The 15,303-nt window shown below is 39.4% G+C and overlaps 1 protein-coding gene across 3 annotated transcripts in view; it reads left to right on the top strand.

Annotated features, from left to right (window-relative positions):
* fbxw7 (F-box and WD repeat domain containing 7) overlaps positions 1-15,303 on the top strand; it is a 122,515-nt gene that overhangs the window by 45,520 nt on the left and 61,692 nt on the right. The window contains exon 1 of one of the 3 annotated variants that reach the window (XM_079665222.1): positions 9,168-9,612. The exons of 1 other annotated variant lie outside the window; for it this stretch is intronic. In XM_079665222.1, coding sequence (XP_079521348.1) covers positions 9,391-9,612 — 222 coding nt within the window. In that variant the 5' untranslated portion in view covers positions 9,168-9,390. Of the gene's footprint in view, positions 1-9,167; positions 9,622-15,303 lie in introns of those variants that run through there. One more of the 3 variants, XM_079665221.1, reaches the window with a different exon arrangement.

The following is a 15,303-nucleotide window of genomic DNA, read 5'->3' as shown; positions in this document are numbered from 1 at the left end:
TGATCAAAGGTAACTCATATAAACATTAACACAAGCTTTAAGAAATTCAAAGTACTGTGTAGTGAGCCTCAATGTAGCTTCAACAATGATTTATACAGATCACATAACAACTGAAAACTTCTGTCTGTCTGACAAGTTAAATAATAACCAAACAGTTATTTAAGTATTTGTGCATTTTATTTGTTACAAAGTGTCCCCAAGTAGCCATGGATCTTGTATCTGATTTTGAGTCTAATATGCTAATAATTTCACTTCATTATAAAAACGCTTGAATAAATAAACAAGCAGATCTGCAATGCATGTTAATTTATTAATATGGTTAGTGAGAACATAGGTATTTCTGTATACTTTTCAAAACCAAGGCAAGTTTATTTATATAGCACATTTCAACACAAGGCAATTCAAAGTGCAGTAACAGTAGTAGTAGATGGATAACCTTCATTTAAATGGCACAGTTAAAGGTCCCATGTGTGCTCCCATAGAGCATACGTGTGCAGTGCTGAAAACTATGATATATGGTTTTTGTGACAGCTGCAGGATCCATGTGTCAAATGAGGGCCAGCAGGTTGTAGCAGAGGACCAGTACCCATGTTTGGACCAAGGACGAGTCCGTCCATGTGGGGTTAGCTGATGTCTGTGTGCAAACAGTGTGCATGTGTAAAGGTGTAAACTAGAAGTAGCATTACAAAACCCTGGATGTTGTGCTTTCTGTGCGTGTGTTCACATGTCCCTGCTGAGGACAGATTTTGTTCCCAGGCTCTTGGGGCTGTTGGCTCGGGTCTCAAGAATGAGACGCTTCACCTCCTCTTCTTACACGCATCGAGCCAACGTGGTGATACCCGGGGTCATCATTTTTCCTTTTGACATTCTTTAAGATCTCCATGAATCAATATTCAAACACCCCTGCAGCCCTGATGTGCAAAGAGTTTCTGGAGTTGAGTCAAAACTGAATCTAGATTTACAATCTGAGCAGATGCCTCTCTCTTCAAGGACACTTAAAGGGACATGCATCACATGACATTTAAATGTGTTGAATGACAGATTGTATGGTGTTGGGTTGACATGAGGGTTGAGTCTGTTGGGATGGGGCAGGTGTTGATATTTATATAATGTGTCGTATACATTAGCCCCTGGGAAGGCAGATTTGACCGTGGCAGGTGGGGAAAATCTTTAGGGTTGTTTAAGGTAAGTGTCAAAGGTCATAATGTAAGTATTCATTTTGGATTTGACACTCTTTGAACCGCTCCGCTTCACAGTTAGACAAAAAGATAGTTTTGGTTTCCATGTTTGTTATTTAGATTCAGAAAGAGCGTGCAATCACAAGTGGCAGATGTTATATTTCTTAGTTTCTGTTTTTGTGTCAAAATCATTTTGTATTTGACTGTTTTACTCTTCTCAGCTTTTAAATGTGGAATGAAGGTAAACATTTATTTCGCACAGCATGGGAGAGAGCATTGGAAACATTTTAAATACATCATTTTAATTCTTGATTACTAATTGTTTAAGTCTTATCACCTAATTAAGTTGTATTAAAAGAACATATATATATATATGTATATATTTTCCTATGTGATGAGAACAAACAGGAACATAGCATGCCTGTTTTAGACTCTACGGTACACTGCTGCCTGTTCATCTTGGAATGAATTTGAACATATCACTCACTATGACTAATGACTCAGGCATTATGTGATCCTACGGGATTAGATGTCTTATAATGACTCATCAGATACCTTGGCTGCAAGTGGATCTGCAGAGCTATGACGGGCAAAGCTGGAGAACACTATGAGGGCAAGAGTGCATCGACAGTTCAGTACACTGCCTCAATAAGACATTGATTTATCTGGAATGACATGAGATAGGAAAAACATTAATACCGTGAGACCTGAAAACCAAACTACTTGACCTTTTCAGCCTTTACCCCCATCCTCTGGGCAGATTAACATCTTTAGTACGTAAAATGATGTATTTAACTAATCTGTTAGTATCATCTTTAAATGTTCAGATGTCCTTCTCCTCTTCGTCGTGTCTGATCTTCAAAGCTCTTGCTTTGTTAATATTGATGAAGGAACATTCAAAGAGAGGGTCAGCTGCTCTCTCTGGTGCTCATTGGTTAATCACTTTGGGGACGCAATGACTTCATCAAGGTTGAAATAATATTTTTCTCCCGCTTTGTTCCTACAGCCATAAGAACAAAGAGCGTTATGGCATTGAGCAATATGTGGAATATGAATCACAGTTATACTGCTCAGCAATATATGCACTTTACGGCAGTCTGTTTTTTTTTTTACAGTTTTAGGTTTGACTGTTTGTTAGTTTGGTTTATTATGGTCCATTACAATTTTATACAAATCAATTACACATATACAAAACCATAACACCATTATATGTCATTACATTTAAAAATTGGACAAACCAAAGCAACGTTATACTGAATGACAAGGTGGAAGCTGAGTTTGTTTGTAGCCTTTATTTAACCAGGTGAAAGCCCCTTGAGATCAAAAGATCTCTTTTTCAAGGGTGACCTGCAGGACATTAGTTACACATGTAACATAAAAACAACAGAACAACAATAAGGATGACATACAACACAATGTACAGGGTACAGTTTACAAACTCTATTTACAGTGACAGGTACCATGAGTATCAAACAGCATGTCACCCAGCCGAGTTTTAAAATGATGCCGGGGAACCAAAGTGCTCAGTTTTAAACATGTTTGCAGACTGTTCCAAGACAGTCCTAGCACTTGGCACATTTAATAAAACAACATAATGAGATCTCAGGCAATAAGTACTTTCAATTTGTCGAGAGATCTGAGAGCAGATATAAAAAGGTAGTTTACCCAACATGGCTTTGTAAATGAACATGTACCAATCACTGAGCCTCCATACAGCTAGTGAAGGCAGACCTGCCTTGGCATACAGGGTACAGTGATGAGTAAGTGCTTTACAGTTAGTAACAAATCTCAGAGCACTGTGATAGACGGCATCTAACTTTCCCAGGCAATGGGCAGGTGCATTCATATAGATCAAATCACCATAGTAAGTAAAAAGGTCACAGTGACTAGCCTTTTCATGGCTTCAAATGAGAAACAGGACTTGTTTCTAAAAAAGAGTGAGTACATAAGTTATTCTGTTAATTCACCCAAACTTTTTTTTTTTTAAATCCTCTTAATTTATATAAAAATCTATACAAAATCTATTTAGCGTATTAAACATTTTATTTTCCTTTTCAAAGCTATTCCACAAATGAACCCTTTTAATTTAGATCAACATGTGGATACAGGCCTGAAAAATCTACATTTTTACTTAATAAAATAAGAATTATGTTTGAGATGTGAATGATTAATACCTTTCTCAGCCAAGTAGTTTTTACTGCAGCCCACTGGACGTCTCTCCACACAAACACACACACACGACTATTCATTGCCACTAATGAATGTTTTTTCCGAAAGGAAGCCTGCTTGTTGTAGGTGGCGTCTCCCACACACTGTCCTTCACACAGGCAGAGCCACAAAGGACCAGTGTTCTCATCCTCCCACATGAAAGCAACTAGTTTCAGTCACTACAAATATATTGTGAATCGTCTTCAGTAGAAACTCTCATTATGAACTGAAACGCAGGCTTGTTGGATTGGTTACTGCTTAGCCGTATCCTTTCATCTTTTTCAACTCAATTCCAAGTTGTTTTTTAACACCATTGCTCATCTGTCTGTTATCTAAGTTTAGTTTATATGATATAACACATAGTATCACAAGCAATACATATGTCTGAACATGCAAAGACTTACATTTCAAGGTGACAAGAAACTAACAACATATGAACACAGTAAATATCTACACCATCATCCATACATGTCACTCAGAGTGGAAGGTCAGAATATAATCTTTAAAACTGACACAATTCCAAGTAAAACCATAAGTTGTATTCTTCGTACACTTTTGGGAGCTTTGCATTTTGAGGTTCACGATGCAAAAGTGCAGCAAACAAGGATGTGATCTCTCACTGGCTTCCCACTTGCAGCGAATTGTTTTTCGTGAGTCCTCCATTTCTCCCGCAGACAGCTGCTGATTGTCTTCTGTGCTGCCTCAGATAGGATTTGTGTTAATTGTGTGCTAATTGATGTCAAAAACGGCAGCCGTTGGGACTCATATAATTGCCCATTCAGTCGGGTTTGCTTAATTAATACTAAAAAAATAGCTCTGCATGTGTCGTAAAAGAGAGAGCTGTTATGGCGTAACATGTTTGCCCACCACTCTTGCAAGCTCCTGTCAGCAGCCTTTTCGGTTTTAGGAGACGACAAATAGACATCGGCCAAAAGGAAACGCCCTTTCAAAGATCCTGAAGTTGTATTATACTTTCAGCTTTCCTGTGCAGTGACAAATATATCTGCAGTGGCGATCAATTTTAATTGTGATGTGGCGGTTGTGATGGGGGTTGGATTTAATTTGCCTTGCAGATTAATTTCCGGTTGAAAATATCCTTGGTTGTTTGATCCTGACACTAGCTGCACAGTCAAAGGCTGCCAGGGTATCGTTCTATTGGATGGTATTTTGCAGAGCATCATTGTTGTCCCAGTGTTTGACACCAGAGGGAGGCAGTGGCCTGAGAATCATGTACAAACAATAATTCATGGTGCTTGTTGCAGCTGTGCTCCGACTGCACCACCACAGGCTTTACTCATGAATGGAGTGTAGGCTGTCTCACATGGACATCATCCAGCGGTGTGTGAAAACAAGAAATCATGTTGTCGGTTTTTTCTAGTAATGCCTCTGGTGTTTGGCAGCGTTATCACTTGATGCTGTAGAGACAGTGTGTGGGTGATAAATACCCTTCATTTCAAATGTATGTACAATATTGATATTTAAATGTAATAAACCATACCTGTACACTTGCCATGCATGGATCACAATGGTACTCTGACATAAATTCAAAGGCTGATCACTGCCTGTCATTTAGGCGCAGTAGGAGCATCATTTAGTTATGATATTTAATGTTATGATGAAGTCTATAAAAAGATTTCCTATTCACACTTCACACTCTCCAGAGCTGTAAGTAATATCAGCTGCACTGAAGCAGCAGGAATAGTGTTGAATACATTTCAGTGCAGTTAATATGCAGCAGTACAAAGTTTGAACACTGACTAGGATTCCTCCAAACATATTTGTACTTTATTTGAATACAACAATATTTGTTGACACTTTAAGCTAAAGGAAAGATGAGTATTACCTTAAGAATCAAAGTTTTGATGACAAATATGCTTTATTGACATTGAGAATCTACGTTTATTGCTTTATACTACCCAGTGAAGGTCTACAGTTTCTCCCTATCACAGTATCTTCATCTGCATACCTTGTCATCTCAGTTGCACTGAAGAGCTGGGAGTGATCTGTCAGTGTACTGAGTTACTGGAAGCCAACATTCTTGACCTCTGGCCCTCAAGGGATGGCAAACTCTATGACCAGGCAGTAATAGGTGTACAAGTCTTTATTGGCAAATTAAACAATTTTGCTTAACTATTAAAGTGCCTTTTGTTCCTGGTGTTGATCCTTTACGTCTTGAATACTGTAGTGAAACTGCATGTTTCCATCTACCCTTCGAAGCTACCAGAGTAGTCACCAGACGGTTTCAGTCTTGTAACAAGAGGTTATAACATCACCTTTCCACTGCACAAAGTTACAACTCTGTATTGTGAGAACTTTAAGAACTCCACAATCTTTATCTCCCTTTTCCAACAAAGGAAAACGTATACTTTCTTGGTCATGGGAAAGCTAACACAATGCATTTTCTGACATTCCATTACTTAATATATTTACCTGATCATTTTGAGATCTCTATAAGTCACTAGATATTGTCTTATTATGGCGCTTTTCCACTGCAGCACCTAGCACGGTTTAAGCCCTTTTTTTTGCTTTCCCACTAGGGGTAGTTCTGGCTCAGGGCTACTTTTTCACCTTTTTTCTGGCCCTCCAAAATGGAGGTTCTTACCGGGCCAACAACCGGGCTGAATATGCTAAACTAGTGACGTAAACACTAACGACTGCTGAATGGTCAGAGAGAATGGCTGGCAAGGGGGCTACAACTACAAGAAAATGAACGTATTTTACCGTGATTTAATTGTAATAAAGTTTCAAAATGATGCCGAAGTAACAACATACTGATACCGGTCTGCAGACAAGACAAGACGGCAGGCGAAAAACCTTTTTAAATGGGTGTTTCCTGAATGGAGATCGGATTGATCAGGCTAAGCTAACGTTGTATATGCTCCGTCCACACTCACAACAACGGCCTACAGACATATTTAAACCAGCGACTGTATTCGCCATGACACAGACATTCTGTGGTTTGTACATGTTTAACTTTTGTCCAGTTTCTGAGCAGATATGAGGAGCTGTGAGCTCTGAGTGCTAACAGCTAACGGCTGATGTTTTGGTTTTGTGGTTCGCATTGAAGATGACGTCACGGCAGTTTTACGCAGCGTCGCTCCGCCCGCCAAATAGCCGATCCCCCCGCCTACACTGCGTTACTATAGTTACTACTTGGATGCTACTCAATCGGAAGCTGTTGGTACCTGCTCATGTGGATAGTTATTGTAAATTGTAATCCCTGTAATGATGCTGTAAGATGTCCTTTTTGTTGTTCTGTTTATGTTTTTATGTTTCATGTGGAACCTACTTGAGCAGGTCTCCCTTGAAAAAGAGATCAAGGATCTCAATGGGATACACCTGGGTAAATAAAGGTTTGAAATGAAATGAACTACTCAAGTAACTAAACTGTAATGGAAACGCTGCATAAAGTGAGCCTGGCCTACCAAGGCCTAACCATACCGTATTAAGCCGTGCTAGGTCCTGCAGTGGAAAAGCGCCATTAGACCGTAAGGTCACATAACTATTTTCTTTATTCTGGGTTAAATGCTGCATTACAGGAAATGTAGGTGATTTTCTGAACATACCACACTGTTCTAGCTGTTCTCTTATTTACCCACGTATCCATTATATCCACATTACTGATGCATTTCATATATATGAAATCCAATTGTTAAAATATTTTGTGACGGCACCAATAGTTAACCTTACAATAATGTAGCAATTGAGGTATTTCTTTTCTTTTTTTTATAACCCGGCCCTAGCTCCAAGGTTAATATTCTTGCAAGGCTAGCAACTTAACGAGTTTCTTGGCCTGATCATGTTGTAGCGCCTGGAACAGTGTGTCTCTCACATAGCTGTATGACCTATGATTAGTCTGAAAGCTCAAGTAACCCCACAAGTCATAGTTTGGAAACTAAGTAGGGAAATGAAATGATGATTTAATCCAATCAAACATGAACAAGCTTGCCTTTTGTCAGATTAGTTTTTCCTTGTTGCTTAGTATGGAAATACTTTGTTCTCTGTGTTGAAAGAAATAACTTTCTAGTTTAGTTCTCATAAGACATAGGTGGGGTAAGGCTCCAGGCTAACCCCAAAGACCTTGTGCCAACAAAGGCCAACGTATAACCGATTGCATCTAATGAAGTTGCACATGTGAACACACTGAACATATTGAAGCTGATAGAGAGCTCACAGCTGAAATGCATAAGCAGTATATTCTGCTCTTTTAGTAAAGGTATGGGAATATTTAAATTCCATCCTACAAATTTTCACTACATTTCTCGTTCACTTAGATTTAAGCCAGCACTATGCTCATATAAATATAAATCTTTTTATACCAGGCACTACAATCGTCAGGTCTCAAAGTATTTTACAACCATATCAGAATACAAATGATGGCAACTTCAAGCCATGTTTTTACTGATTGTGTGACCGTATGTTTAGAACGGACCCTCCGGGATTCGATTGAGTCTAGTTTATATGCTTGGAATACAAATGAGGAAGATTATTAATATCAAATCTCTACAAAGTGTTGCCTTGCTTGCAATGTTGTCATACTACAGTGTACTGCTTATGAAGAAGCAGGAAAGACTGCATTAATAGTCAAACCACTGCTAATTTGGACAGCTGGATGTTCATTCAGGGATCTCTCTCTCCCCAGCCTCTGCTGTTTGTTCAACATGCTCAATTGGCTGAACAGCTGCCGATAAGGCGCCAACTTGCTCCAATTTTGCTGAACATACTGTAAAAACTGTGGGTGTGGTTCCGCCACAAACACTCAATGGCGTCCAGCGGCCTGGTGTGTCAGTCCTCTCTGATAGATGTTCTGGCTCTGTAATCCTCCTCAAACAATGGTGGATGTGAGAATAGAAGAGAGGTTAAGCCCCGTAGGTCTCCCTGTTACCATGTGTTCAGACATTTAAATGCACACAGAGAAGGCTGTCTCTTGCCACTTGCTCTTTCGGTAGATTTATCCATATTCATCATGGATGGTTAATGGTGTTCTGCTTCATATTCATTTTCTGTTGGAATCAGCCTTTAGAAATGTTGATTTTAACCAGTAACAAAATACATTTACTCTAAGAACCTATTCTACAAAAGTTTCCAAACTGCAGCCAAATCATGGTTTGAGACATACAAAAAGTCATATTAAACGTTCCCAACTCCTGCCCTAATACTGCCTTATACCTTTTTTCCTTATTCCGTCTGTGTTGCAAGGTTTAAATTAAAATGCTTCTCACACACTTCTATATAATTAAAAGTCAATCCCTCTAGACACTTGCTCAAGTAAGTCCTTGTTTTAGTGCATGTGTCACACATGCTAATATTGAAAAGCTGCGTGATCGTCTCCTGAAATATCCTCAGCCACTTTGCTGACATAGACAGTGTTACTGACATTCCTGAACACCTTGGTTCATGGGAGAGTCGGAGAAGGTTAGCATAAAACAAATCCTAGCTTTACACTTGATAAATGTGATTCAGACCAGGATATAGTAATCTGCTGTTTTGTATGCTGACAGTTTTCAATGGCGTAAAGTTAACTGGGCTCAGTGGTGATGTAGTTCACTAAGTTGGGAGGTCCAGAGGGGGGTCAGAGAATGACCACAATGAGGAAGCTCTCCGGACACGTGAGCTGCGTCGGACGACTGCTGATACACATCCCCCCACCGAGGGGTCATGAGAGCAGATTCCACGGTGCCTGTCTGAGGGGGAGAGGCTGAGTTGGTCTATCCTCTTTTCAGGCCCTGACGGCAGCTGCTCCGCCTGGCTTGAGCGCAACAGTGACCTCACACGCCAGAGATATTTTAAAGGGTGCCAGTCAGCAGGGAGATGAGTCCTGAGTAGGTAGGTGAAGTGGTAGTTAGGTGCCTGAGCGAGCACAGTATTGAGACGTCTGGACAAGGGTTTTCAGGTCCAAGGAAGTTGCTACAGTGATTTGAGAAAAGTGATCGGCTTGTACGTGTAGTGGGCCAGGTTTCGGAACGCCATCTGGGATATGATCCAGTAGCCAGCCTACTTTGCAATGCTGAGGCATTGCCATATCCCGCGTTTCTCGTCTGGTGGTCGGAGAAAGATGCCAAATGTTTCCTTTGGGAAAGAGAAAACTTCCTCCGACGTGGAGAAGCAGCCACTTGCCGGGGCAGAAGCCAAGGACGTTGCCACGGAACCGTTACCCCCTCAGAAAATACTCAAGATATTTAGCATCAACATCATTGCCCAGGGTTTGCCTTTCTGTCGCAGACGGGTAAGTCTTGTACGTACCACCAGTCATACGTGTTGTGTTGAGCCACAGAACAAGAAAATGTCAAAGGTCATGTCTCACTTTCTTTAGAGAGGTTGATGGTGCTATGTGTAACTGCTGCCAATCAGAGTAAAATATTTAAAGTGTCGTCTTGAATGTCGAATATTAACTTTTACTCGTTTGCTAACCAAATGAATGTTTTTCAGTTCTGCCGAATTTTTAAATCGGTAAAATCAATGGTCAGTCGCACCCCCAAACACAACTTAGAATGCTTCCAGAATGCAGAATACTTCCTTTTAGTGATGTTTTGGTTGAACATTAATCAAAAAGAGTTTCGTAGTAGTACTACTATAATAAATTAAATAAAATGAGGCAACTTCTGAAGATAGATTTGTCCTTTTTGTCGGATGAACTTGAGTAGTTTGCGTACGTTCGCGTGTCATGGCTCCACCCATGGCAGATGACCGCCACCAACATATAACCTTAAAAAGACCGTCGCCAATGAGCCTATTTTTAGGATTTTGGATAAAGATGCTATAAATGCACTATATCTTATCGTTTTTTATAACTTTGCACTCTGATGTTTTGGAGCAAGTTGAGGTTGAAGCAGTTCCAAAACGTAAGTGATCTCCAACATTAGTCATTTCTTCTTCTCTGGCAGTAAATGAGTTTGGCTCTTAAGATCTGAAACATTAACGCTACTCGTATGAAAATTGTCCTTTGGCACTACTGCTAAATTAATTCAGCTTGGAAATTAATAAGATTAAATTCCCATGTCAAGTAAGATGCTTCCCAAACTAACCAATCACAAAGCTTGAAAGAAATACTAATCCTCCAAATGACTTTAATCTCTCCGTGTTTTGTCACCGGCAGTCTACCGTTTTAAAGTCAGTTACTGCGCAATCACAACCTTTACAATTTAATTAATATTAATACAATTGAGGATGAATAATATACCAGATTTATTCAGACAAATCATTTATTTATAATGCCATTTGATAATGCGTATTAATTTAATTACATAAAGCACTTCGTCCTTTATGTAAATCTTGATTATTAGAAAAATTAAATGTTGTAAAAAGATCTTAAATACGGAAAGAAATGCCAAATATCCCATTTCAATATTGACTAATTTTGCTTTTTATTTTTGCTGATGATCATGTTTACTTTTTGATTTTCTTTTAAATGTGCATAAATAACCTTGTCAAGATGTTTAATGATCCATTATATGAATACAATCCTTGGTGAAATGGACACCAACTGTTCTTGTACGACTGCATTTGACCTCTGACTTGGAGCGGCGCTGACAGGGATTTCTTAATGTCTTGAGAGATAGAAAGATAGGCAGTTAAAAATATCAACCTGAAGTCTGTCAGAAGAAAATGAAGATAGGTGTGGCAGTGAGGAGGAAAGGTTGTGAAATATCAGACTGAAATAGAAATAAGGATAGATGTCACAATGACAGGGTTCTGTCAGCGTTTCTCTTTCCTTTCAGGGTTTTCTCTCGGATCAAAGCGAGCCGCAGTGTGGAGCAGCTTTTTGTGACAAAGGGTCTATTATGGTGATTTAGTTTTAATTAGTGCTATTTATGCAGTAGTTAAACAGGAGGTTCAAAGGATCTAAACAGACCGCAGGAGGTTTCTTTAGTTAAGCCAGTCTCGGCTTCAACATGTCACATTTTTGATGCAAGGCGAGGCAGCATTGATTTAAGGAAGAAAGAGAAGGACAAAGGGAGAAACCGTCATTGGCGTTAACATTTAATGCCCATTTCCTGATTACGACCTTTACATAAGGCCTGTACACTTATATATGTTGACATCATACTTTTACTCATCATCAAAGAGGTTTTGTCATCACTTTAAAGAGTTGTCCGCTCTTTCGATTAACATCAAACACCTGCAATAATTACGACATTTACTTAGCTTGACCGAAGACTGTTTGGTTTGTGTTTGTGGAGATACACTACATTTTGTTTTAAATGATCGGTTCCACATCACTCTTTCTGTTTACAAAATGTACACTTAGTATTTTTGGTAAAAGCAGCAAAGACATGGGTTTCGTCTTCAGCTGGATAAGTGTTGACTTGACTGTTAAACAGGAAAGAACAAAGTAAAAAGCACAGTTGAGATAATGCCTTTAATCAGAGTGTTCAACTCTACCATCTGGATGCCATCGGATCAGTCTAAGACATCTGTGTTTGTACTCAGGAACACTTTTACTTTTGCTTATTTGCTTGCGTTGTTTAGAAAGTCGAGTGCATTGGAAATCTCTAGATGGAAGATAAGGAGGAACTTGGGCTTAAAGTTTGTTTACGAGGTCTGTTTTGCTGGATGCACTAAAAGGAAGGTCCCACGAGGCGAGATCACAGGGCTCCATGAAGAGTAGGATGCCACGCGGGCTCTGCTGTGCGTGTGGCAGCTGTCTCCAGTGAGTGGCATAGCTGGGATTTCCCAGGGTCTCTGCAGGATGCTACCGACTTAAGTAGCCTAAAAGCCTTCAGAAGGAACAAACTATACTGTAAAATATAACGTTTTTATGATTCAAATATTATTTAGTTGTTTTTGTCATTACACCTCGGCCAAAGAGGGGAACATTAATGGAAGGGCCCATATAGCACCCATTAAATTTTGAATCGGATCAGAATCAAGGGATGGAAACACATGCATTGTTTTTCTGCTTTAAATCAAAATGTACTATTTGACTTGGTCATGGGAGATTTCTAAGAGAAAGTGTCAAAATCTATAATTTCTCGTACCTCAAATGATTCAACCAAAAAACCCAGCCCATCCAGCCAAATGTAGCGAGAAAGTCGCCAAGTCGTCAAGCTAGAAGTTTCTGATAAGATACTTGCAATGAGTGCAAGGTAAGCAATCTGATTGTGAGAACTTTTCACAGTGCTGCGACGGCCTCGCATACGGGATTTTCATACATTCACCACTCTTCTCCTAGTGTACTGGTAAAAATAGACCTAGGTTAACATTCCAATCAAAATGTGAGGAGGAAAAGCCACTCTGTATTTCCGGAGCCAAAATGGGCATCCAGCTGTTGCAGGAAATGGCGATCAAGATATAGAACATTAACCGCAGGACATTTCCACACCCTGCACTGCGGGCCTGTTGAGTAAGGAGATCTGGACCTGCCCATAGCAGCTATGTCTGTATTATCAGCAAGTTGCATTTGCTGTTGGAGCAGGTGTCGCGGGTGTGTGGCAACTTTTTTAAAGCAAATTCACACCTCAGCGTTTCCTGTGGCTATCTATACACACACCTTATTAGAGCCTTAACACTACGGTATTTCAATTATTTGGTTTTTGCTCTGTTTATCTATTATTTGGTTCATTTTTTAGCCTTTCAGAGTCTGTCATTTTGAGAGAAGTAGTCATCCCCGCCCATTGGTCTGAGAGGCATGTGTATCCACCCAGGAACTGTTGCTGCATGTGTATCCCCTGCTGCTCTACGGTTCACTGGTGGTGAGCCTAAAGTACACTTCCATCAGTAAATTAGTACGTTTACATGCATATTTGTTTCTTTAGTTAATTAGGAATCAGACTATCAAAAGGACATCAAGAAACCACCTGTCACTATTTTAATTCACTACTTTTTCTATATCTATTTTTGAAAACATATGCCAGGATACACCGAGGACATTCGTATTCACTTTCATTTTACTTGTCTGTCCCTGTCTGTTATGTGACAACCAGGGCGACATGATACAGCTCCTGCTACTACCGGGTCAGATGATCTTATAGCGGCTCAAGTGTTGTTTGTCTTAACTATTCACATTTCAAAAACAACTGTTTTCCATCAACAAAACCTTGAAATTACCTCGGCTAATTAAATGTCAGCATCAATCTGAATCAGTGGCTTGTCTTTGCTGCTCTTTTATTTTTGTTTGTCTCATGTTTTTTGTTTTTGCAAAAGATTGAGCCTGTTGATACAACCCGTCACTGTTCTGTGATTATCTCTTCACATTTGTAAGTACTACAATGCTGACGGATAGGGTCGAGTAGCTTTGTCAAATTAAATAACAAGACGGTGTTATCAGTAAACCGAGACATGAATATTAGCTCAAAGCTATTTCACAAGAAGCACAGTTGAAAAGGTGTGTGCATTAGGGATACAGGGAATCCTCTGTGTTGTAATAACAAATAGCAGCAGGAACACTAACAGCAACCACTACAGGGAAACTAGATTTGTGCAACAAGCTCCTAATTACAAAACAAAAAGTATTTTAACATCAGCAATGCACTGCAACCTTTTACGTGCTCCATACTAAGCACTTTTAAATATATCTAAGTAAATTAATCTGTTCAGCATGTCAGCAACAGTACATTTATTTTAAACTTCTCTGTGCTTCATTAAGGATGCCGCTCCTACCTCTATTCATTAGTACTCAGCGTTTCAATTTAGATATGTTTTAATGCCATGGAGGTGCTGCTGCCTTTACTAATGTAGTTTCCTAGATAGGTGTTAAAGAAAAGAAGGAAAATATGGTCCTCCGCTGCATCATGCAACACCACCACTCAGACCTGTTCACAGTTGTTTCCTGATTTTTGGATATCCATATGTAGAGAATTGGGTTTGACGGCACAAGACGATCATTCATGTTATCATCTTTTGAAGTTCTTTTTCCATTACTGATGCAACACATTGAAACTAATTAGAGTAATGTTCACAGGAAGCTGAGCGGAGATTCCTTGGTTAGTTTGGTTTTTGACTTTTTGATATTTCACAGTTTTCTATTTTCATCTTACCGAATTATCTCCTGAAAAACTGGAACACAATGCTTGTTTCTTTACCAAGTAAGACAAGCGGAGACCCCATTGTGAACATTTGTTTTGATTAATATTTGTAATGGTTTGGAATAGTGAAGTACTCGCTTAGTGGATTAATGGATAATTAATCAGTTAAGAAAGTCATTTGAGTGATATGTTAAGTAAAGAGGGCCACCATTCTTTACTTTATGTTTTTCTATTGTAAAGATTTCTACTCAAATGTGTCAGTGAGATAAATACAAAATACAGAAAAAAAAGAACTTTTAAAGACATGACATTAAGGTTTTCAGAAATTGTGATTTAGAAATGTTTCACTATAGTTAAATTGCGAATTAGTTGCAGAACAAGTTTAGAAGCTTAGTCAAGGCTTTGAACTGTGAAGTCCACTGAGACAAATGTAACATTTGTTATATTGGGCTATATAAATAAACCTTGATTGGTTGATTGATTGATTGAAGGCTGCTGTGGTTGTCATGCTGTAATTCATTAAACCTGCGTTCATCCCATGCTGGTACCTTGGTGCATTTGATACCAATTGTTAAGCTCTGCAGGCATGAGTCAACGATTGAAAGATGGATCATTTCGTCCACTGGACCTGAAGCCCTCTGCCTGTCCTGAAGTAAGGACCGAGCATAGCACCCTGCAGGCCGCTGGACTCCGCTGCCCTTGGGCTCCAAATAACACAGAGGGGAGGAAGGCATCTGCCATTGGCTATTCTGAGAAGCAATCCCATTTCAGGGAGCACAGATCCAGTTAGCCATCTCCTAACACCCGCTGAGCCAAAGGGTTTCTATGTACCCCCGATTTTAGTGGAGATACTGCACCCATAGCGCGTTCAGCATCTAACATTATTTAGTTGGAAAAGCATTCACTTTAATCTGTCAAGTTGTCCTTGTAATACTTTCCTCATGTTTTTTATT

The sequence above is a fragment of the Notothenia rossii genome (genome assembly GCF_949606895.1).
Source record: "Notothenia rossii genome assembly, chromosome: 1".
Lineage (NCBI taxonomy): Eukaryota > Metazoa > Chordata > Actinopteri > Perciformes > Nototheniidae > Notothenia > Notothenia rossii.
This window is presented reverse-complemented; position numbering and strand designations above follow the sequence as displayed.